The sequence below is a fragment of the Oncorhynchus tshawytscha genome, linkage group LG25 (genome assembly GCF_018296145.1).
Source record: "Oncorhynchus tshawytscha isolate Ot180627B linkage group LG25, Otsh_v2.0, whole genome shotgun sequence".
Classification (NCBI taxonomy): Eukaryota; Metazoa; Chordata; class Actinopteri; order Salmoniformes; family Salmonidae; genus Oncorhynchus; species Oncorhynchus tshawytscha.
Genome location: NC_056453.1, coordinates 23739441 through 23762991, shown reverse-complemented (window position 1 = coordinate 23762991; position 23551 = coordinate 23739441). Strand labels below are relative to the sequence as shown.

General features: G+C 43.6%; 1 protein-coding gene across 2 annotated transcripts; it reads left to right on the top strand.

The window, feature by feature from the left end:
* The first annotated feature begins 978 nt into the window (after nucleotides 1–978).
* ccdc57 (coiled-coil domain containing 57) lies at nucleotides 979–22138 on the top strand. 2 transcript variants are annotated; one of them, XM_024388076.2, is made up of 21 exons: nucleotides 979–1112; nucleotides 1295–1556; nucleotides 1722–1853; nucleotides 4434–4542; nucleotides 6770–6871; nucleotides 6994–7151; nucleotides 7254–7328; nucleotides 7446–7646; nucleotides 8369–8527; nucleotides 8719–8881; nucleotides 10622–10732; nucleotides 12920–13187; nucleotides 13768–13971; nucleotides 14240–14340; nucleotides 14500–14700; nucleotides 14948–15004; nucleotides 15612–15882; nucleotides 17816–17949; nucleotides 18762–18902; nucleotides 19490–19700; nucleotides 21380–22138. In XM_024388076.2, the coding sequence occupies exons 2-21, from the start codon at nucleotides 1297–1299 to the stop codon at nucleotides 21547–21549; spliced, it is 3228 nt and encodes a 1075-aa protein (XP_024243844.2). In that variant the 5' UTR covers nucleotides 979–1112; nucleotides 1295–1296; the 3' UTR covers nucleotides 21550–22138. The 2 variants fall into 2 exon arrangements, with proteins under 2 accessions (XP_024243844.2, XP_042162088.1); XM_042306154.1 differs by lacking the exons at nucleotides 19490–19700; nucleotides 21380–22138 and having other exon boundaries at nucleotides 18728–18786.
* Nucleotides 22139–23551: the final 1413 nt, after the last annotated feature.

Here is a 23551-nt window from a genome sequence, read left to right as displayed (position 1 = left end):
ATGGACCATGAAAACATAGGTGTAGACATAATCTTTGGCTCCCTAGCTGAAAATGTTCAGGGCCCCAAACTGTACAAGTGTACCAAGTTTCATGCTTTTATGAAAAGTTAAAAAGTGCACCTAAATTGTGCAGATATCTCCTGGACCACATTTAAATCTTGCTTGGTAGTATGCCAGAAGAGATTAGCAGTGAGTGATGTTTTTGTACTTTTTGAAAAAAAAAAACATATTGTTTAGTATGATTGCATGCATGTGATTTCAGCTTTAGTACAGTCCTGCCTTCAGGACTATGTAACCAGTTTTATAAAATTAAAAACTTTCCAGTGATATGTTTCTCTTGAATTCTGATTTCTGTCAGAAGACATGTTTCCACAGGTGAGGCACACCCACCAAAAGACTGAGCAGATGGGTAAGTGTGTGTGTGAGAGAGCCCACTGTTTCTTACTTTAAGTCAGCACTTTCTAGTATTATGTGTGTGAGTGAGTGAGGGAGGGAGGGAGAGAGAAAAGAGATAGCTGATGAGAGTGACCTCTGGAGGAAGAGGTGTAGTCATGGTGACGCATGTGACCACAGGCAGGTAGAGTAGGTCAGGTGAGTCCGGTGAGTTCCAGGCAGGTGTATTGGTTTCCTCTGTCATCAGCTTCCTTCGTCTCTCTGCATGGCAGCAGCACATAACTTCTCTGGCTGGCTGTCAATGAAGAACCTCATTTAATCAGTCTCAATCTCTATCCAAGTATGGTGAATGCTTTGCGTACATTTGCTATAACAATACATTACATTACACAGCAATGAACATAATGTTTTCTCTTGTGCCTGCATAGAAGAGAGCCATAGCAGCTATTTGATAAAGTAATCTGAACCCATTAAAGACCTAAACAAGTTTGTACATAAACATTTTTATTATAACATTTTGTAGTAGCGGAACCTTTCGTTCTTCACAAACACATTTTCTACACGGACGAATTACACAGACGGACAACGCTGGTGTTTCCATAGAAACAGCGGGAGAACTCAAATTAGCATTTTAACAAAGTGTTGACTGCAAACGATAATACATCTATAGCTAAACAACTCTTTATAAGAGCGACATTAGTTAGTTGCATGCTGTCGAGGTACGTTAGCGTTAGAAAACCAGCTGCTAGCTTAGCCCTCCTAACGGTAATGTAACGCTAGATAACGCGTTACTTAGCGAGCAACGTCTGCTTTCATTTCGGAAATTGTGTGTGTAAAGTGTTTTCACGGTGCAGTGTGTGCATTGACCCTCTAGACTTTGATGTGTGTGTGTCTTCTCTAGCCATGCAGGCTAATGATGGAGCTGACCTGGACACCCAGTTGGCATGTAAGGAGAAAGAGTGGAAGGAGCTCCAGACCCTACGGGTCCAGCAGCAGGATGTGTCCCTCCGTGATGCCCAGGAACAGCTCTCTCTCCTCAGGGAACGCTTCCAGCAGCTCAAGGAGGACTTCTGCTTTAACCTGGCCGTGCTGGAGGAGAGAGACAGAGAGCTGGAGAGATATGACGCCATGGCTGCCCGCGCACAGGCCACAGAGACTGCCAGGTCAATCATTCAATCAAATGCATTTTATAAACCCCTTTTAACATTGTGTGTGAGAGAGAGTAATGTTGTGTTATTTGTTATGTATCCCGTGACCCCCTGGAATACATTGACTATTGTCACTAAGAGGACTATTCCAGCTTTAACATGTGACTTTCCTTATTGAAGGCAGGAGGAGTTGAGTCAGTTACGTATCCAGATAGCCAAGCTGCAGGAGGAGAGGGAGAGCGAGGCAAGGGAGGTGAGACACAGCCAGCAGAGAGCTGCCGAACACAGGCTGCAGCTAGAGAGGCTCCAGAGGTGAGTGGGATGGGGTTAAGGGCAGGGGAGTGGGGTACAGATGGGATGGTTGCCCCAATTTTATTCCAATTCAAAAGACACAAACAAAGCTCTTTTGGGGGCTTCTTTTCCCTCACTGTATTCCAGTAATTGTCACTGACTGACTGTAGTTAGAGGACAGCCTAACGATCATGCTGAGAGAAAAATGCTGGTCTCTAGCCTCAAACAAAGATGTCTATTAAAGCTGATGATTACCCTAGATTGTTGTACACATTAAATGATGCCCCAACCCCACATTTATCCCCACGGTGACTCACCAGGCCCATCTGTATGGGTTATATTTAGACGGGAGGACCCATTGACTCCGTCAATTAAGTTAGTATTATGGAGTATCTGTATGTGTGGGGTACAGAGTAAAGGTCGACCGATTAATCGGAATGGCCAATTTTAATTAGGGCCGATTTCAAGTTTTCATAACAATCGGAAATCTGTATTTTTGGGCGCCGATTTGCCGATATAATTTTTTAAAATATATTTTTTTATACCTTTATTTAACTCGGCAAGTCATTTAAGAACACATTCTTATTTTCAATGACTGCCTAGGAACGGTGGGTTAACTGCCTCGTTCAGGGGCACGACGACAGATGTTCACCTTGTCAGCTCGGGGGATCCAATCTTGTAACCTTACAGTTAACTATTCCAACGCAATAACGACCTGCCCCTCTCTCGTTGCACTCCACAAGGAGACTGCCTGTTACGCGAATGCTGTAAGCCAAGGTAAGTTGCTAGCTAGCATTAAACTTCTCTTATAAAAAACAATCAATCATAATCACTAGTTAACTACACATGATTGATGATATTACTAGATATTATCTAGCATGTCCTGCCTTGCATATAATCTGACTGAGCATACAAGTATCTAAGTATCTTACTGAGCGGTGGTAGGCAGAAGCAGGCGCGTAAACATTCATTCAAACAGCACTTTCATGCGTTTTGCCAGCAGCTCTTCGTTGTGCGTCAAGCATTGCGCTGTTTATGACTTCAAGCCTATCAACTCCCGAGATGAGGCTGGTGTAACCGAAGTGAACTGGCTAGCTAGTTAGCGCCCGCTAATAGCGTTTCTAACGTCACTCGCTCTGAGCCTTCTAGTAGTTGTTCCCCTTGCTCTGCATGGGTAACGCTGCTTCGAGGGTGGCTGTTGTCGTTGTGCTGCTGGTTCGAGCCCAGGGAGGAGCGAGGAGAGGGACAGAAGCTATACTGTTACACTGGCAATACTAAAGTGCCTATAAGAACATCTAATAGTCAAAGGTTAATGAAATACAAATGGAATAGAGGGAAATAGTCCTATAATTCCTATAATAACTATAACCTAAAACTTCTTACCTGGGAATATTGAAGACTCATGTTAAAAGGAACCACCAGCTTTCATATGTTCTCATGTTCTGAGCAAGGAACTGAAACGTCAGCTTTCTTACATAGCACATATTGCACTTTTACTTTCTTCTCCAACACTTTGTTTTTGCATTATTTAAACCAAATTGAACATGTTTCATTATTTGCTTGAGGCTAAATTGATTTTATTGATATATTATATTAAGTTAAAATAAGTGTTCATTCAGTATTGTTGTAATTGTCATTATTACAAAAAACAAAACAAAAAAAATAGTCCGATTAATCGGTATCGGCTTTTTTGGTCCTCCAATAATTGGTATCGTGTTGAAAAATCATAATCAGTCGACCTCTGGTACAGAGATGAGGTAGTCATTAAAAAAAATAATGTTAAACACTATTATTGCACACAGAGTGATTCCATGCAACTTATTATGTGACTTGTTAAGCACATTTTTACTCCTGAACTTATTTAGGCTTGCCATAACAAAGGTGTTGATGCTTATGGACTCAAGACATTTCAGCTTTTCATTTGTAAAAAATAAATAAATGAAAATACATAATTCCACTTTGACATTTTTGGGTATTGTGTGTAGGCCAGAGACCAAAAATCTCAATTTAATTAATTTTACATTCAGGCTGTAACACACTAAAATGTGGAAAAAGTAAATGGGTGTGAATACTTTCTGAAGTCACTGTATATGGCATTTAGTGCACAGTTTATATTATAGGCTGTAATTTAATTTTAAATTATTATTAAGCTTTCACTATTATTTCGCTACAGTTTTCGGCTCTGTTGTATACTCGGTTCCAGTGTAACTCAGTTGGTAGAGCGTGGCGCTTGCAACATTTTGTGGGTTCGATTCCCACAGAGGACCAGTACGAAATAAGTATTCAAATGTATGCAATCACTGCTCTGGATAAGAGTGTCTGCTGAATGACTAAAATGTAAGTGATTTGAACTGTGTAACTCTTTTAGCCTCATAGCAGGCAAAACACTTAGCCTGAAATATGTGCAAGCCCTCTCCATGGTTCCTCCGTGTTCTCAACTTTGAGAGGTAATCTAGTGTCGTGGTGGTTTCAGTGACTGGTGTCTGTGTATTTCCTGATGCCATGATGGCTTTTGCATCCGGTGTGTGTGTATTTGCCAATGTCATGATGGCTTCAGGGTATGGTGTGTGACTGTGTGTGTGTCATCTTTCTGTCACTCAGCGGACAGGCTGGGGACCTTCAGAAGCAGAGAGCGGAGTACGACGGGATGAAACGAGATCTCCAACGCAGAGTCCAGGAGGTGGAGGGACAGCTGGCTCTACAGAAGCAGGTACACACACACTTGGCAAGGGGCTTTTTTATGGTGCTCCTGAGTGGCGCAGCGGTCTAAGGCACTGCATCTCAGTGCTAGAGACGTCACTACAGCCTGGAATCTAACCAGGGTCTGTATCACAACTGGCTGTGATTGGGAGTCCCATAGGGCAGGGCACAGTTGGCCCAGCGTCGTTAGGGTTTGGCCGGGGTAGGCCGTCTTTGTAAATAAGAATTTGTTCTTAACTGACTTGCCTAGTTAAATAAAATAAAAAATATAAGGGAAGTGGGAGGGTGCAGTGGTAGGCCGCTCTTCTCAAATTTGAACAGAAGAGTCGCCTTTCCCTGTGGAAACCACATGCAGACAAGACATTTAAACCAGATCAGCCAGATGGGCGATATCTTTACAATTACAGTCTGGACAAAAAAGCAGTTAATCTACCCGGATTAAAATAGTAAATCACCAATTAGACCAGCCCTTAGTAAACTTTTGGAAAAAATTGTTTTACCAGAAACAATGTTGTTTCACTGTAAACAGATTAACAACAGACTTTCAGCATTCTTATAGGAAAGGGCACTCAACATGTACGGCACTGAGACAAATGACTGATGATTGGAAATTGATAATAAGAAGATTGTGGGAGCTGTATTGCTAGACTTGATATTATCAATCATAATCTGTTGCTGAAAAAATTTATCTGTTATGGCTTTACATCCTCTGCCATATTGTGGATTGAGAGCTACCTATCTAATAGAACACAGTCAGTGTTTTCTTTAATGAAAGCCTCTAACATAAACCAGGTAGAGTGTGGAGTTCCTCAAGGCAGCCGTCTCGGCCCTCAACTGTTCTACATTTTTTTACTATTGACCTATTAGTGTTGAATAAGCCTGTGTGTATATATATATGTACGCAGATGACTAAACATTATATACGTCAGCTACCACAGGAAGTGAAATCACTGCAACCCTTAACAAATAGCTGTAGTCAGTTTTAGAATGTGTTGCTAGTAATAATCTAGTCCTCTCTCTCTCTCTCTCTATATATATATATATATATATATATATATATATATATATATAAACTAAAAGCATTGTATTTGGGACAAATCATTTGTGAAACCCTAAACCTCATCTAAATCTAGTAATGAATAATGTGGCGATTTACCAAGTTGCCGAAACTAAACTGCTTGGTGTAACCCTAGATTGTAAGCTGACATTGTCAAATGCTGCAATGAAGTATATAGGCAAATTACAGTTGGCTCAGAACAGAGCAACGTCAGAGCAATGTACACGGAGGGCTAATTTATACAGCATGCATATCAATCTCTCCTGGCTCAAAGTAGAGGAGAGATTGACTGCATCACTACTGGTCTTTTTGATAGGTATTGACGTGTTAAAAATACCTAACCGTCTGTTCAATTGGTTAACACACAGTTCAGTCACTCATACATACCCCACGAGACATACCACCAGAGGTCTCTTCACAGTCCCTAAGTCCAAAACAGAGGCTAGGAAATGCACAGTACTATATAGAGCCATGACTACATGGAACTCTTTAACCTCAAGCTAGCAGTAAAAATGTTTTAGATCAAACGACACCTCACGGCACAACGCGGACTGTGAAGAGACACACACACTCCACACTCACTCACACATGATTATTATGTAATAATGGAGCAATGTAAATTTGTATAATGCACAATGTTTTGTTTGATGTGCTGTTTAATATCTGTTTGGACCCCAGGAAGAGTATCTGCTGCCTTGGGGATCCTAATAATATACTAATACTATACCAACTGCCTGCTAAACCTCTGTGTGTGTTTTTATGTATACGTGTTTGTGTTTGAGCATACTTGTGTGAGTGTGGTATTTCAGTCTAAACTCCGTGGCATGCAGCGTGTCCTGCTGCTGTCTGTTGTCCTGGCTCTTTGCTGTGTCACTCGATCTCTAGAGAGAATACCCCCCTTTGAGCAGCACTGTATGTGTGTGTTAGTCTGACTGTGTGTGTGTGCGAATGTGTGTGTTTGTGTGTGATTACCCCCACAGCCCCACCCAAATCTGTAACGTAAGGAGAGAAGGTGCTAACACCTGCTGTGATGAATGAGGCTGGCTTGTCTGCTAGTTTTGGCTCTGTGTATGGCGTCTGGAATAGGTCAGCTGGAAATATACCTTTCAGGGATGTCTGTCTGGGATATTTGGAAGCTTCATCAGGAATTCATCATCCTCTCTATCCCTCACATGTTCAGGAGATGATGACAGACTTTGATAATGAGATGAGGCAGAGAGAGCATGAGTTCAACCTGAGGATGGATGAGATGAGAGCCGTGGTCCTGTCTCACGAACTCAGGGTAAGGAGCAGGTGTGTGTGTGTGTGTGTGTGTGTGTTTACCTACCTCCAGGTAAAACTGCTGAGTAAGATGGGAAGATATGTGCTGATACTTTATGTGCGTGGGTGCGTGCCTCTCCCCAGGTGAAGCTGCTCTCTAAGGAAACAGAGGTCCACTCCCAGGCCCAGGCTCAGGCTGTGGAGGCCCTGAAGGCCTCAGAGGATCTCTGTCAGCACACACACACACAGCTACAGCACAGACACTGGGAGATAAAGGACATCACTGCCGTCAAGGACGCAAGGTGTGTGTGTGTGTCCTACCACGTTGACTTAGAGTTATTCATGCCAACGTTATTTCCCATCGTTTCCCATGTCTTAGATAAAATGTGATTGTCATTTCTCAGGATAAAGGAGCTAGTGGACAAAATAAAAGCTCTACAGACCAAGATGAAGAGAGAGGAGGAAGTCTACAACAAGAAGTGCGTCCTGCTATACAAATTCAACATAAGACCGCAAAGACAAACTACCAGCATATCAGCAGTAGTCCTAGACTAATGGTAGTCTAATGGTGAGTCTTTTGATGTTCCTATCTATAGGCATGAGCAATTGGACCGGGGAGTGCGTGAGAGAGAGGCTCAGCTGGATGCGTTAAAGGACGCTCACAGAGAACAGCTACGACAGGCGGAGACACATAGCGGTCAGCTACAGTCAAAACTGGAAGCCATGGCAACACACACACACAGGACCCAGAGAGACCACGATGACACACTGCGAGAGAGAGATCAACAGATAGACAGGTGAAACACTGTGTGTGTGTGTGTGTGTGTGTGTGTGTGTGTGTGTGTGTGTGTGTGTGTGTGTGTGTTTGTGTGTGTTTGCACGTTCTGCATTAGCTGTCTGTTTTTTCTGGGTGAGTGTGTATGTGCTTTATTTAAGCGTGTGTCTCTGGTCCAAAGCCCTGGATGATCACAGTGTTTGCACATGCTCAGTGAGTGAGAGGGAGTGTGTGAGACAGTGTGTGGGCATACATTACTCTGAAGCTGTCTGTCAGGAAGCAGTGATTATGTAACAATGTGTGATAGGAAAAGAGCCTCCAAGGCCCGCTCTTAAGGGGATGAAACACACAGAACATTTAGCAATCATCACACTTGATCATAAATGACTCTTTACAATATACAGTGAAAATATACAAGTGTAGGATCTTAATTAGATCACCCTGTTGCAGGAGAACTTTCCAGGAAATTCTAAACTTGTAGTGTATTTGAGGTTTAAAAAAGCTTCTGAAGTCTGTAATTTCCACTTTGAAATCAACCCTTACAAAAATGTACATTCATTATAATTCACGTAATAATTCACCTTTCCTTTTGTTGCAAAAAACAGCTACCATTTTGTAACACAACACTGAATAGATTCATGGCTCTCCTCCAGGATGTTCAAGGTATTCTTAATAAAAGGAGGTGAACACTTTAGTGTTGTTTCGGTAGGACAACTTCAACCTGTGTGTTATTGTGTTGTGAAGGCTTCGTATGGAGCTGGAGACGACTCGTAGTGGCTGGGACACGTACATCACTCAGATCTCTAAGGAGACGGTTTTTAAGGACACAGAACTGCTAGCCCTGCAGGAGATAGAAAGCAAATTACGGACCGAACTTGATCGGAGCAGGGGGGAGACAGAAAGGTTGGTTTGTGTGTCTTTTTTGCAGGTAAAGGGGTTATTTGTATACGTGTGTATGGCTCAGGTGTTAACACTGTGTGTGTGTGTGTGTGTGTGTGTGTGTGTGTGTGTGTGTGTGTGTGTGTGTGTGTGTGTGTGCTTGTTGTTGTTGCTTGCTTGCTTTGCTTGCTTGCTTGCTTGCATGTGTATCCCAGGTACAAGCAGCAGCTGTTTGTGGGTGTGGAGCGAGAGAAGGCTCTAGAGCAGAGAAGAATCCAGGTGGAGCTGGAGTGGCAGAGACGCTGCGAAGACAACAAGACTGAACACTACTTGCACAGTGAAGAGTTAATACAGGGCCTGACACAGGCCAGAGACCAGGTGAGATTCTCCATTCCTCATACAGGTGTACTCACATACAGGTACAGTTGAAGTCGGAAGTTTACATACATTTCAACTCAGTTTTCACAATTCTGACATTTAATCCTAGTAAACATTCCCTGTCTTAGGTCAGTTAGGATCACCACTTTATTTTAAGAATGTGAAATGTCAGAATAAAAGTAGAGAGAAGTATTTATTTCAGCTTTTATTTATTTATTCACATTCCCAGTGGGTCAGAAGTTTACATACACTTTTCAGTTCTGCCCACAAATTTTCTATAGGATTGAGGTCAGGGCTTTATGATGGCCACTCCAATACCTTGACTTTGTTGTCCTTGAGCCATTTTCCCACAACTTTGGAAGTATGCTTGGGGTCATTGTCCATTTGGAAGACCCATTTGCGACCAAGCTTTAACTTCCTGACTGATGTCTTGAGATGTTGCTTCAATATATCCACACAATTTTCCTCTCTCATGATCCCATCTATTTTGTAAAGTGCACCAGTCCCTCCTGCAGCAAAGCACCCCCACAACATGATGCTGCCACCCCCGTGCTTTACAGTTGGGATGGTGTTCTTCGGCTTGCAAGCCTCCCCCTTTTTCCTTCAAACATAATGATGGTCATTATGGCCAAACAGTTCTATTTTTGTCTAAGGTCTTGGCTGATTTCTTTAGATTTTCCAATGTTGTCAAGCAAAGAGGCACTGAGTTTGAAGGTAGGCCTCAGAAGCTTCTAAAGCCTTGCGATAATTTTCTGGAATTTTCCAAGCTGTTTAAAAGGCACATTCAACTTAGTGTATGTAAACTTCTGACCCACTGGAATTGTGATACAGTGAATTATAAGTGAAATAATCTGTCCATAAACAATTGTTGGAAAATTACTTGTGTCATGCACAAAGTAGATGTCCTAACCAACTTGCCAAAACTACGTATAGTTTGTTAACAAGACATTTATGGAGTGGTTGAAAAACAAGTTTTAATGACTCCAACCTACGTGTATGTAAACTTCCGACTTCAACTGTATATAGTACCAGTGGTGGAAAAAGTACCCAAATGTTATACTTGAGTAAAAGTCAAGATGCCTTAATAGAAAATTACTCAAGTAAAAGTGAAAGTCACCCAGTAACATACTACTTGAGTAAAAGTCTAAAAGGTGTTTGCTTTTAAATATAGTTAAGTATTAAAAGTAAATGTAATTGCTAATATATAAGTATTAAAAGTATAAACCATTTAAAATTCCTTATATTTAGCAAACCAGATGGCACAATGTTCTTGTTTTTTAAATATTTACGGTTAGCCAGGGGCACACTCCAACACTCAGACATAATTTACAAATGAAGCATTTGTGTTTAGTGAGTCCGTCAGATCAGAGGCAATAGGGATGACCAGGGATGTTCTCTTAAGTGCATGAATTTGAGCATTATCCTGTCCTGCTAGCCATTCAAAATGTAACGAGTACTTTTGGGTGTCAGGGAAAATGTATGGAGTAAAAAGTACATAATTTTCTTTCGGAATGTAGTAAAGTAAAAGTTGTCAAAAATATAAATAGTAAAGTACAGATACTCAAAAAAACTACTTAAGTAGTACTTTAATGTATTTTTACTTAAGTACTTTTCACCGTTGTATAATACTAGTGAGCCCATATACCAGTGCAAGTCGAGGTAGAAAGATATGGTCAAGATCGGTAGAGGCCTCTCATCATCATCAGTTCATTTTGATTCTGTATTTCCTGTTGACCTCAGGCTAGTGCGGAGCTGAGAGAGAAGGAGAGAGAACTACAGGACATGGCGGTACTACTGCACACTGTTACCAAGGAGAGAGACCAGGCCCTGGGTCTGCCAATCAGAGAACAGGTGAGAGACCAACTAAAACACAGGAGAGGGATGTCATCCAATCATGTTGGAGCTGTAACTACTTGCCACAGAGTTAAAGGTGAGAGTGATGGGTTACAGTGACAGGACTGGCCTGTTATGAGAGAGAGACAGAAAGAGATAATAATACCTAGATGTCCTACTGCGGATCTATTTCTGTGTGCAAAAGAGAAATGTTCTGTATTACTAACCCCTTCACCCCACAAACAGTGTTGATACAACAGCTATTCTAAAAATAGCACTTGAGTCCCACTTGTAGTTGGAGTAGGGTGTTAGACTACAGTACTGTGGGGGGGTAAGAAGGGGAGGGAACTGACTTTACCCAAGAAACCCTAGCCCTTGAGTGATGTTACCACAGCTATTCTGAAGAACAGCAGGAGCCCCACATGTGTCCTGGATAGTGAGAGAAAGGGAGTAGGGGGGCATGACTGATACGGTGTCCCCTCACCCCTGTCTTTAGGCTGGTGGTTAATCTTTGGCATGTAAAGGTCTTTAAATAGTGCAGCCTTCTGACAGAATGGCTGCACCCTCTTTCTCACATTCTGACAGCCACTCCAACAGACTACAGCCACCCTTACGCTTTCACATTCTGACCAAGCTAACAGACAACAGCCAAACCACTGATCATTAGGGCAGACTGCTGGGAGTGGGGGGAGAGTGATAGAATATGGGAGACAGACACAGAGAAATAGAGACAGAGAAAATAAGCTGTTACCAGGCCAGAAGTGGTAGCCTTTCAACAGCCCTCGGCTCCTGTCAACACCACCTCTATTACCATTTGATTAATTGCCAAAGTTACACGGCTTATCTGGTTTATACCCTCCTCTTCCTCCTCCTGGCCTGGTGCTACTGAGCTTCCTGGTCTGAACTTAATCGCATACTGGACCTTCTTCTCCCTTATTTGTCCTACTCTTCCTCTTCTTCAGATGGGCCCTTTTTCAGGGTGTACTCCAGAAATAGTACCCTAACTTTGACCTCAGAAAACATTGATTTCTTTCATTCATTATTTTCTGTGTTCTATCAGTCAATACTTTCTCTGTTCTCCATTCAATAGTTTATTGTTCCTTTATTCAAAGGTTCTACTGTTCTGTTTTCCATTCTTCAGTGGAGTTACTTGGCTTTCTTCAATGCCCAGATTCCTCTCTTATCTAAAGCGACTTCTTCCATTCTATCATATGGACTCTTGCTCACAACAACACACACACACACACACACACACACACACACACACACACACACACACACACACACACACACACACACACACACACACACACACACACACACACTTGAGTGTTATCTCTACCCTTATGATGCCCCTCCATTCCTAGAGGGGGGCTCTGGTCCCGTCCACAGCCTTTTTTAGGAGGTGCCCTTTCCTTGAGCAGCCCAAGTGGTCTGATGCCAAGAAACTGAAGATCTTTTACAACGCTGTGTACTACTCCCTTCACAGAACAGTGCAAACTGTCTCTAACCAGAATAGAAAGAGGAGTGGGAGGCCCCGGTGCACAACTGAGCAAGAGGACAAGTACATAAGGGTGTCAAGTTTGAAAAACAAATGCTTCACACGTCCTCAACTGGCAGCTTCATTAAATAGTACCTGCATAACACCAGTCTCAACGTCAACAGTGAAGAGGCGACTCCGGGATGCTGGCCTTCTAGGCAGAGTTGCAAAGAAAAAGCAATATCTCAGACTGGCCAATAAAAATAAAAGACTAAGATGGGTAAAAGAACACAGACACTCGACCGAGGAATTCTGCCTAGAAGGCCAGCATCCCGGAGTTGCTTCTTCACTGTTGACGTTGAGCTTGGTGTTTTACGGATACTATTTTATGACGCTGCCAGTTGAGGACTTGTGAGGCATCTGTTGGTATGGTCACAGGTTTTGAGTTAATAGTGCGTGCATTAAAGTATGTTTTGAAGATAAAAAACTGATTGATATATATGATGGTTTAAATGTTTGCCCGCCATCAACCAACAACTACAATCAGAACCTTACCTCCATCTAGTGGTCATTGGTTGAAACTGCTCACAGCCAGATATTATTGTGTATGCATCTGTGTTTATGTGAGTGAGTGTGTGTGTGCATATATGAGTGTTTGTGTGTGCGCATGCGTGCGTTCATGTCTCTGTGTGTGTGCGCGTGTATTTATTTCTCTGTCTGTCTAGCTATCTGCACTGCAGGGCCACAGACCTGGTGGTGGTGTCTCTGTAGGAGAGCTGCCCTCCGACGAGATCCATCGGCTGCAGCAGCAGAACAGCAGTCTGAGGGCTGTCATAGCCCAGATGAGGAGGGACATGGAGGATCTCAGCCAGCCTTCTCATCCTCCAGGACCCCCTGACACCTCCACCCAGATCCCTAAAGGACCTCTACCCCAGCTTCCAACACAGAACTCAGCCAAGCCAACTGACAGCACTGCACAGCCCAGCCTGGCAGGTATAAACACACAACCCTAGACGGCCCAGACAGTCCTGGATCCACCCACACCTCAACCCCGACCTGTTGACCACTCGCTAAAGCACCAGGCCAACAACTGTCAGCACCAGCATGTCCCACTGCTTACTCTGTGTTGGCTCACACCGACACCCCTTCCCACCTGCACCACAAACAAATCTACTATGCGTGCATCCCTAACCCCATACATCCCTAGCCCCCCATCCATTCACCTCCCACCACAAAAAACACCTGCACCCTACCAGAGCCTTAAAAAGCACCCTATCACCATCACTACCCCCATCATCCTGCTGGCCCCTAACTAGCTCAAAGCCCAGACCAACAGCTGTCAACACTAACCCGTCACACAGCCAGGTGCAGACCTGTAAGGAGTATATTAATGTCAACATAAAGTTAAAGTGTAATATGAGTTTTTATGGTTACAGCTAGCTAGTAATGGACTGGCTGTGGAGGCATAACCCTCGACCTTTAGGAAATAGAGAAGGGTAGTAATATAATCATAACTCAGTCACACACTGAGAAATCTGTGTGTGTGTGTATTGTTTGTTTGTTTGTTTATCAGTGGTAGGTACCCCAGAGTATACCCAGGTTCTAGAAGAGGAGGTAGCAGAACTGAAGGCCAGGTGTAGGTGCTTAGAGGACCAGCTAGAGGGCTCCACCAGACCCCAGAACACCGCCACGGTTACCCCGGCAACCACACTCATCCCCATCGCCCCCGACAACGCATACCTCCAGAACCACATCCGCTCCCTCAACGAGACCATCGGTAGGACGACATTTCAATAATATACAATATAATGGTACTAGGACAGAGATAATGGTATCACTTGTCACACCTTATAAAGTTCTGACCAGAGATCTGAGAGTGGTGGTTACTTGTGTTTCAGTCTACTGCTATGCTGAGTATTAAAATGAGCAAAATAAGTTTTATTTTTCATTCAACAATGATTATAGGAATTTGACTTGGTGTTGAAATATAAAAAGAGATAACAACATAAAACTCATAGCCATTGTCTATGTAATGTTTACTGCAGGTGGCCAGCGAGTAGAGAAGGTGGCCAACACAGCAGCTCTGAGGAAACAGGAGGTCAGGGTAGCTCACCTGGAGGCTGCCCTGGCCTCGCTCACCAAACAGGTACTGACTCTCTTCATCCCAAATCAGCCCTTCTGTCATTTAAACTGCAGGCACTGTTGTATTCAGGCAACGGTTGGTGGATTTCAAAACAGTATTAGTAGTCATTGTCCACCCGCACGCCCCCTCTTTCTCGCTCTCTCTCACGCTCTCTCCCCACAGTGCCACACCAAACAGATGGAGGGGGAGGAGCTGCGTCTGGAGCTAGCCAATCAGAAGAGGAGCTGGTCATCTGAGGAGAGAGGACTACGTCAGCGTTTGGTTGTCGTGGAGATGGAGCTGGAGGAAGTGAGGCGGGAGAAAGAGGAGTACCAGAAAGGAAGCATCCTCAACAACCTCGAAACTGTTGCCCTGGGTAACCAGGTAATGCCAAGTGACAGCTTGCCTCAAACCTAAGACTTTTAATCAACCCTAAACAAACAAAGATAGTAGACAATGAATGTAAATGGCAAAAAACATTTTTTTTGGTGATTTAGTTCAACTTTACTGGAATCCTCTGTCAGATAGCCCACAAAACACTATCGTAACAATGACATTTGAGGTCAGGGTATTTGTCAGCTTATTATAACAGATTTTACACTGCCATTACACAAACTTTTGTTGTGGCCAGGTGTCTGCACTGAAGATTGACATCGCCAGCAGAAGGGATCCCATCGTCTGTGAAGAGGTAAACCATCTCAGAATGAATGACAAGACATAGAGCAGTGGTTCCCAAACTAGGGGTTATGACCCCATGTGGCGTTGCCTGATATGAAAATGTCGTCGCGGGATAATTTTTTAAAATCCTGAAGAAAAATATGTGTATAATTTTGTATAGAACAAAATGTATAATCGTATCGTTTTTGTGTCTCGAAATCATTATGTAATCTAAAAATCTAAATGAAACTTATTCAAATCTAAAAGATACAATTCAACCAGAGAGCACCCTTAGATCATGGGAAAGGGATGCACTTGTATTTTTATTTAATTTAACTTGACCGTTGCAGTGAGTCTATGTTCCATGGTTTTGATGTGTCTGTTGTGTCCACTTGTCCATATTAATGTTGGAAACAAGCAGCCCTATGTTTTCACCCAGAATCACATTTGTTTATTTTTCAAACTATAGCACACAATATTTCACATAAAGCAGGTTTTTAAAGGACTAAAGAGTTTAGTGTGGTTCATGTTTTTCTTTTTGCCATGGAAAATCTGGTACTGTATTACCGTGCTAATGGTATCATGACAACCCTGGTCCATATACACCCATCTTTCCCTCCCTCCCTCCCTCCCTCCAGAGTGAAATGGTGAGGCAGCTCCAGGAGGAAAACCTGTGTTTGAGGCAACAGCAGCTGTCCCTGGGCCTGAGGTCCGGTGGGGCAGGCGGGTACGGGCCAGGGTGTGGGGGGGTACAGGGGGATAAGCTCAGTGCCCCTCTCAATGCCCATCTCCTTCAGTCCAAACTGAAGCAAGCAGTGCAGTGTATCGCCCGTCTGACCAGGGACAAACAGCAACTGATTGAGATGGGCAACAGGCTTCGGGCACAACTGACCGACGCTGGACTGGAGGGTAGGACTGACGCACAGGAGGCTGCTGAGGGGAGGACGACTCATAGTAATAGCCGGAACAGAGCTAATGGATTGGAATCAAACACATGGAAACCATGTGTTTGATGTATTTGATACTATTCCACTAATTCCACTCCAGCCATTACCACACACCCGTCCTCCCCAATTAAAGTGCCACCAACCTCCTCTGGACTGACGCTACTGTAGAAACACATACTAACAGCATTGCCATTCACAATACCATACCAGAGAATTAAAAGATACAACACTTTAGTTTACTCCAATTAGGGTAAGTATAGTAGGGTAGGATGGTTAGAGTAGGGAGAGAGGGAGGGTAGGGATGGTTAGAGTAGGGAGAGAGGGAGGGTAGGGATGGTTAGGTTAGGGAGGGTATCAATGGTTAGAGTAGGGATGGTTATGGTAGGGATGGTTAGGGTAGGGATGGGTAGGTAGGGTAGGGATGGTTAGGGTAGGGATGGGTAGGTAGGTTAGGGATGGTTATGGTAGGGATGGTTAGGGTTGGGATGGTTATGGTAGGGATGGTTAGGGTAGGGATGGTTAGGGTAGGGATGGTTAGGGTAGGGATGGTTAGGGTAGGTAGGGTAGGGATGGCTATGGTAGGGATGGTTATGGTAGGGATGGTAGGGTAGGGATGGTTATGGTAGGGATGGTTAGGGTAGGGATTGGTTATGGTAGGTAAGGTAGGCATGGTTAGGGTAGGGTGATAGGGAGGGGATGGTAGGGGTGGTTGGGTAGAATAGGGATGGTAGGGTAGGGATGGTTATGGATGGTTAGGGTAGGGATGGGTAGGTAGGGTAGGGATGGTTATGGTAGGGATGGTTAGGGTAGGGATGGTTATGGTAGGGATGGTTAGGGTAGGGATGGTTATGGTAGGTAGGGTAGGGATGGTTATGGTAGGTAGGGTTGGTATGGTTATGGTAGATAGGGGAGGGATGGTTAGGGTAGGGAGGGAGGGATGGTTAGGGTAGGGAGGGGAGGGGAGGGATGGGTAGGGTGATAGGGATGGTTAGGGTAGGGAGGGGATGGTTGGGTAGGGTAGGGATGGTTAGGGTAGGGATGGTAGGGTAGGGATGGTTGGGTAGGGTAGGGATGGTAGGGTAGTGATGGTAGGGTAGGGTAGGGATGGTTAGGGTCGGGAGGGTCGGGTAGGGGGGGATAGTATATAGGGGAAAAAGTATAATAAGGGAGATTAGAAATTATGCGAACAATTAAATTGATAGACTAGGTTCTATCTGCAATATTAAAGCCAATCATATTGCAAATGGCTGCTAGGCTATATAGAACAGATATCACATAACCAATACTGCATGATGACAGCTTAATCCCCCAGACTATGAATCTATTTTTAATTAGTCCGTGATAACAGTCTAATGTACACTCATTTGATTGGCCATGTTATGATAACGGTATAATGTAAACTCATTCGAATTGGCTTTGCAGGGAAAGTGTAAACAGGAAGTCCAGCTGGTGTGGTCCGGCTGTGTTGTGATTGGTCGGGTGGTGTGGTAGTGTTGACAGGGACAGGAAGTATTCTCTGCCGTGTTGCTCTTCCACCCCGCCGGTCACCCTGATCCCTGCTGCCGCGCGGGATTATGGGTGATTCAGCAGAGATCACACGCAGCCCCAGGGGCCGGAGGAATAACACAAACACCCTGGACACCTCTGCTCTCCCTCACACACACACACCAATGGAGGCTGCTGATGGGAGGACGGCTCATAATAATGGCTGGAATGGAGTGAATGGAATGGTAGCAAACACATTCACACCATTCCAGCCATTACACTTCATTACACTCATTATTATGAGTCATTCTCCCCCCGCAGCCTCCACTGACACACACATACGTATACAGATTTCTCTCCTTGCTATTTTCTTACACTTATAACTCTCTTGTTATTTCTCTCTCTTTCAGTTCTCCAGTCTGCTCCCAAAACCTCTCTAAACCCAGTGTCTATGGAGCCAGAGAGAGACCCATCTAGAGACACCCAGCACCAGCAGGGTCGGCTTTCTGCCCTAGAACAACTGCAGTACCAGCTCACCACACAGGTCTGATCACTTACCCCTTGATGTCAATGAGACAGTAGTGTGAAAGCTACATTGTCATATCTCAGGTTAGGACTGCAATGTAGATCCTCCAACTGCTCTTAAATTCAAGCAAAACTAAATGCATGCTCTTCAAGCGATCGCTGCCCGTACCCGCCCGCCTGTCTAGAATGGCAGACTAATACTTTTTTGCCCCACTGTATTTCACTGGTCACCCCCCAAAGTCAATTGCTCCTTTGGCCGCCTTTCCTTCCAGTTCTTTGCTGCCAATGACTGGAATGAATTACAAAAATCACTGAAGCTGGAGACCTATATCTCCCTCACTAGCTTTAAGCATCAGCTGTCAGAGCAGCTTTCCGATCATAACACCTGTACACAGCCCATCTGTACATATCCCACCCAACTACCTCATCCCCATATTATTATTTTTTTTGCTCCTTTGCACCTCAGTATCTCTACTTGCACATTCATCTTCTGCACATCTATCACTCCCATGTTTAATTGCTAAATTGTAATTATTTTGCCACTATGGCCTATTTATTGCCTTACCTCCCTAATCTTACTACATTTGCAAACACTGTATATAGATTTTTTTCTATTGTGTTATTGACTGTACGTTTGTTTATCCCATGTGTAACTCTGTGTTGTTTGTGTCACACTGCTTTGCTTTATCTTGGCCAGGTCGCAGTTGTAAATGAGAACTTGTTCTCAACTGGCCTACCTGGTTAAATAAAGGTGAAAAATAAAATAGAAAATGATCAGTACTCTGTGTGACCATCAGAGGGAGCACCAGAGTAAACCATGATTCTCTTCAGGAGCTGCAGTATGCCCAGAGGGAGCAGAGGAAGGGGGCTCCTATCATGGTGAGGCCTCTCCTCTCAGAGAGCAAGAGTGGAGACAGAGACAGGGTCATCAACCCCTGGGGCCAGGGGCACAAGGACACAGACAGACATGAGGTAATAACAGTAATGTCTGTCTACAGTGTCAGATACCACCTGGCCTGAGGACCAATACTGCAAGAGCTTGGCTTCTCAACTCACTTCAATAGACAGAGTTGATGTCTTGCCATTTATCCCTCTGCCATTTTCTGGTTGCTAAAATTCTAATAGTTCACCTAATTTCAGTTTATGTGACTAGAAAGCAAGTATAGTGTAGAGAATCATTGTACCATCTAAACTGCTGTGAAATATATTTTCAATAACCAACAATGTTGTGTTTTCAGCTGCTTGATAATAAAAGATGCAAAAATGAAACTTAAGAACGGGACGCATAGAAATAGTCACATAGAACATATCTGCTGCTTCTTAGACTTGCTTTCAATGAGAGAGACATGTGTTATAGATCTGTCAATGTGAATTTGGTCCGTCCCCAAAAAGTTACATATTGCATTATTAACTATAGCAACAGAGAAAACATAGCACTGGTATCATACTCAGTTTAAAATTATGTGCAAAATGTAATATTACTTATTTACACCTGAGTAAGAAGTTGTTAACTAAAACAAAGACAGTGTCTTCACTTCATCTTCTCTCCTCTTCCTCAGCGTCCTAGGACTAAAGAGAACACCCCACCTATCAGCCAATCCCAGAGCTCCCTGCAGCTGGACCTCGGGTCACGAACCGCTTCCAGCCCGTCAGGTCCTCTACTGCTGTCGTCGGTGGCGACGGAGGGTTCACTAAGGGAGGTGTGGCAGATACTAGACAGAGGTCTCAGCCCCTCCATACTCACACCCCAGGAGAGCTGTTCTGAGAGAGGTGAGAGTTTACCTGGAGACAGTGAGGTGAAGGTATTTGTCTAATTACTTGTCAGTGCTCTCCTTTCTCTCTTTCTTTCTTTCTTTCTTTCTCCCCCCCTGTGAGTCACACCATTATAAACCCACTGGTGTGTCTGCATTCTATTGGCCATTTAGCACTTAGCGGAGTATCTGGTACAGGAAGTCCAGTATCACTCTTTCATGACACACACACACACACTAATAACTAGGCCTCAGACCGAAAGGCTATTTGTATGAGATGATGATAATAGTGTTTATCATTTCACCTAGCTGAGGTTAAAGTAAAGACAGAGTTGCAGTCTGGCCACAGAGGAGGAGGGAGGTTGCCCAACTGGTGGCCTTGTATCTGTCCCAAATAGCACCCTTTTCCCTATTGCACTACTTTTGACCAGAGCCCTATGGGTCCTGGACAAAATGAGTGCACTACATGGGGAATAGGGTGCCATTTGGGACGCACCCTTGAGTCTGGGGCCAGATCACAGCGGTGACAGGGTGAAGGCTCTGACCAGGGACTCTGTTCTGCACTGGGAACAGTTTCTCAATCAGTGGACAGGGGAGCCACTCATGGGTTAGGTCTGGCTCTGTTGACACTGGTGTTGTTTGCAGAGCCCACGGCACTGGCCAGGCCTGGCTGGCACCAACACAGCCACCGCCTGCTAGAAGAAGTGCTGAATGATAGCCTGGATCTATTGCTGCGTGTTCGTATGTGTCTTGCCTCAGCAGCAGCCGCTGCAACAGGTCACAGACAGTAGTGAAGGTCATCCAACACAGTGTCCATCTTTCAGATTGGATTTAGAACAGAGGCATTGCATCACAGTTGGCCCAGCAGTAGACTGCCAAGGGTTTCCACATTATGCTGAGTAAACGTTGAGAAGAACACACAGGGCTCTCACGTGTGAGGAGAATGGGGCTGGGGGGGCATGCAACAAGTGTATACCATCAGAGACTTCAACAAAGAGGATTGTGGTATATACCAATATCATAATTGCTGGGTAAATGAGAGGAAAGCAATCTTTAGACGCATTGGTATAGATAGGCAATCTTTAGACGCATTGGTGAAGATAAGGAACGTCCATAAAGGTGTCCAAGTTGAATTGTGTTGTTACGAACACATACTTACTTAGTATTTAGTACTCTGTCAGGAGAGGGGATAATGGTAACCATGGTGTTGTACAGTAGTATAGATAATGGAGATGTTGGTGCAATAAGCCTCTGCCTCTCTGTGTCTCTGTGCGGTGGAGAGAGATTCAGATAAGCACAATGTGAGCTCTGTCTCTAGGCAGCCATGCAGGCGCTCTGCACCGCAGTCACTTTCGGTGGCAGTCCCTTAGGCCTCATCCTCGCAGATGCTTTCAGTGCTGCCCGGTACATTGTATTCAACCTCAAATACCTTGCAGGGGGTTGGATTTCACAGCCAGCAGACTTTTCATTGCTAACATTTTGAAAGGCGTCTCAGGTTGGAAATAATGTCCTTGATCAGGCAGCACTGAGTGAGTGTGTCTGTGTTTCTCTGTGGGAATAAGCCCTCATTCACTGTCTGTTTGGAACTGAGGGAGACAGGCACTGTACTGCAACACACAGTCTCACTCACTGTCTCATTCTGCCCATGAAACAACCTTTTACAAGGCTGGAATTGAATTTCTACACATCTGCACCCAGGTGATGGTGAGCTGAATGAACCTAGCCCTGGGGACCAGGCAGTGCGGGTGAAGGGGTGCAGAGCACCTGTCCTGGAGAGGATGACACCAGCCAGGCCGTCTGCCACCGCCAGGAAGACCAAGACTAGTGCGAGGGGGGGCAAGATCAGGAACTACAATATCAAAGACTGATGGAGACTTTCTGGTAGGCTAACAGAATTCAACACAATTGGTAACTGTTGGTACCTGGTACCAAATGTTGCCCTGTGGTGCTTGATTTAACGAATACCAACATACTTAGTAGGTAGAAATCACAAGTAAATACCTTGTCATTTCTGTACTGTAAACTAGAGTGTTACTATAATATCAGAGGCTAATGCAGAAGGTAATAGATATTGCGTGGGTGGTGCCAGGCTGGTTCTGCTCTAGCCAGGCTAGTTTGTCTTGGCATGGCCACCAGGGGAGTGGTGCTGACAGCAGATCCAGTCTGGCACCCAGATTAGGTAGATAGTAACTATCTGCTCAGGCCAGGGGGAACCACTTGGCCTTACACCTCAGGAAAGAGAGGATTCATTGAAGTTATTACTGGGCTTCCTTTCACTGATGCTCACACTGAAAAGCACAATTTTATACCTTCTCATGTTTTTCTCTCACCATGACAAATCAACTGTTAGGTGCTCTTGTTGTATGGGTCCTGAACAGGCCTTGATATCTGTGTTGATTTTTATACCAAATCATGAAGTTGTGATTGTTCCAATAAAACATTAATTCAAATTTAAAATTTTTAGAAATGTTCCTTTATTGAAAAAGTGTTACAGCAAACCAGAATTGTTACAAATTTGACCTTGAAAAGGGATCTTATGAAATATGAATTAACACATTATGTACATATTTCCACATGTTTTCTACAGATTATCTTGGTTAGTAAATAAGTACAGTCCAAGATATTTACAGAACAGTACAAAGTAAGTTGTAGTTTTTCTCTACATCATGCCATCCTCCACATGCCATTTTCACCATTGAACTCAAGTAACCCCAACAGTCAGGCAGCATTTCTGATTACATCACCATCCTTGCTGCCCTGGCAACAAGCTCCTCCCCTCCCTGTCATCACATCACCCTATCTCCTAGCAACACCCTCACATCCACGCTGATTGGAGGTGCCCACACACCCCTGCTCTGTGATTGGTTCATTTTCACGTTTGTAAAATATCACAACTATGATCACAGCTGGCACGATTTGGGTGTGTGCTACCTGGTTTGTCAGCCTGACTGTACATTCGCCATAATAATCTATTTCAGGTGGGTTGATATGGTTGCTCCTCAAGTACAACCTACAGAAGAAATGCCTACTGAATGCCTACTGACTAAAAACATACATGAATAAGCACAAACTATTTTATAAACTATAAAATACGTATTTAGTTATTTATGAACATTTATACTCATAAGCATTAACATTCATGAACATTTACATGTTTATGTATAAAGCATTTATAAGTAATTATAAACATTTTATAATGACTTATTGGTGGAAGTTTTTATAAACTATTACCAAACCTCTTGTTAAACAATATAAACGACTGTGAATACTTGGGTGCAATAAAATAAATGAGTATCTTTCTATACATGCAAAACAATGGATATACAATATTTCAATGATTTAAAAAAAATAAGAAGTTATAGATGACTCCTTCAATTCGTACAGGTGATCGAACACATGCATTGATAGATATATCATTTCTACAACGTCAACCACAGGTGACCATGCAGTTCATACAAATTATATTCAACATAGTGTTGGCCTAATCTGCACTAGTAGACTTCCAAATGCGTTACACATGCTGTAAAGAATACATTAATTCATCATTAATAGGTTAGGGGGGAATATTTACCTTGTGTAGGCTAAATCCACCATTATTTAATGGTATATCCATCTCCAATAAATTGCATTGTCAAAAATCATACATTTGTGAATAAAAAGGGGAAAAATCTAATTGATCAAGATTGTCAAATGTGTTTCCCAAAGTCCATGGACTATTGCATGTGTCCTCCTTTCTGCAAGATTTCGAAATTAGTTATTGTTCAATCAGTGTGAAATCTGAACACAGCTCAGACCTGTAAGTGATGGTTCTGCGCTTTGAACTTGAGTGATGAACTTGGACTTGGCTTTGAGCTTTATCAATATAATGGG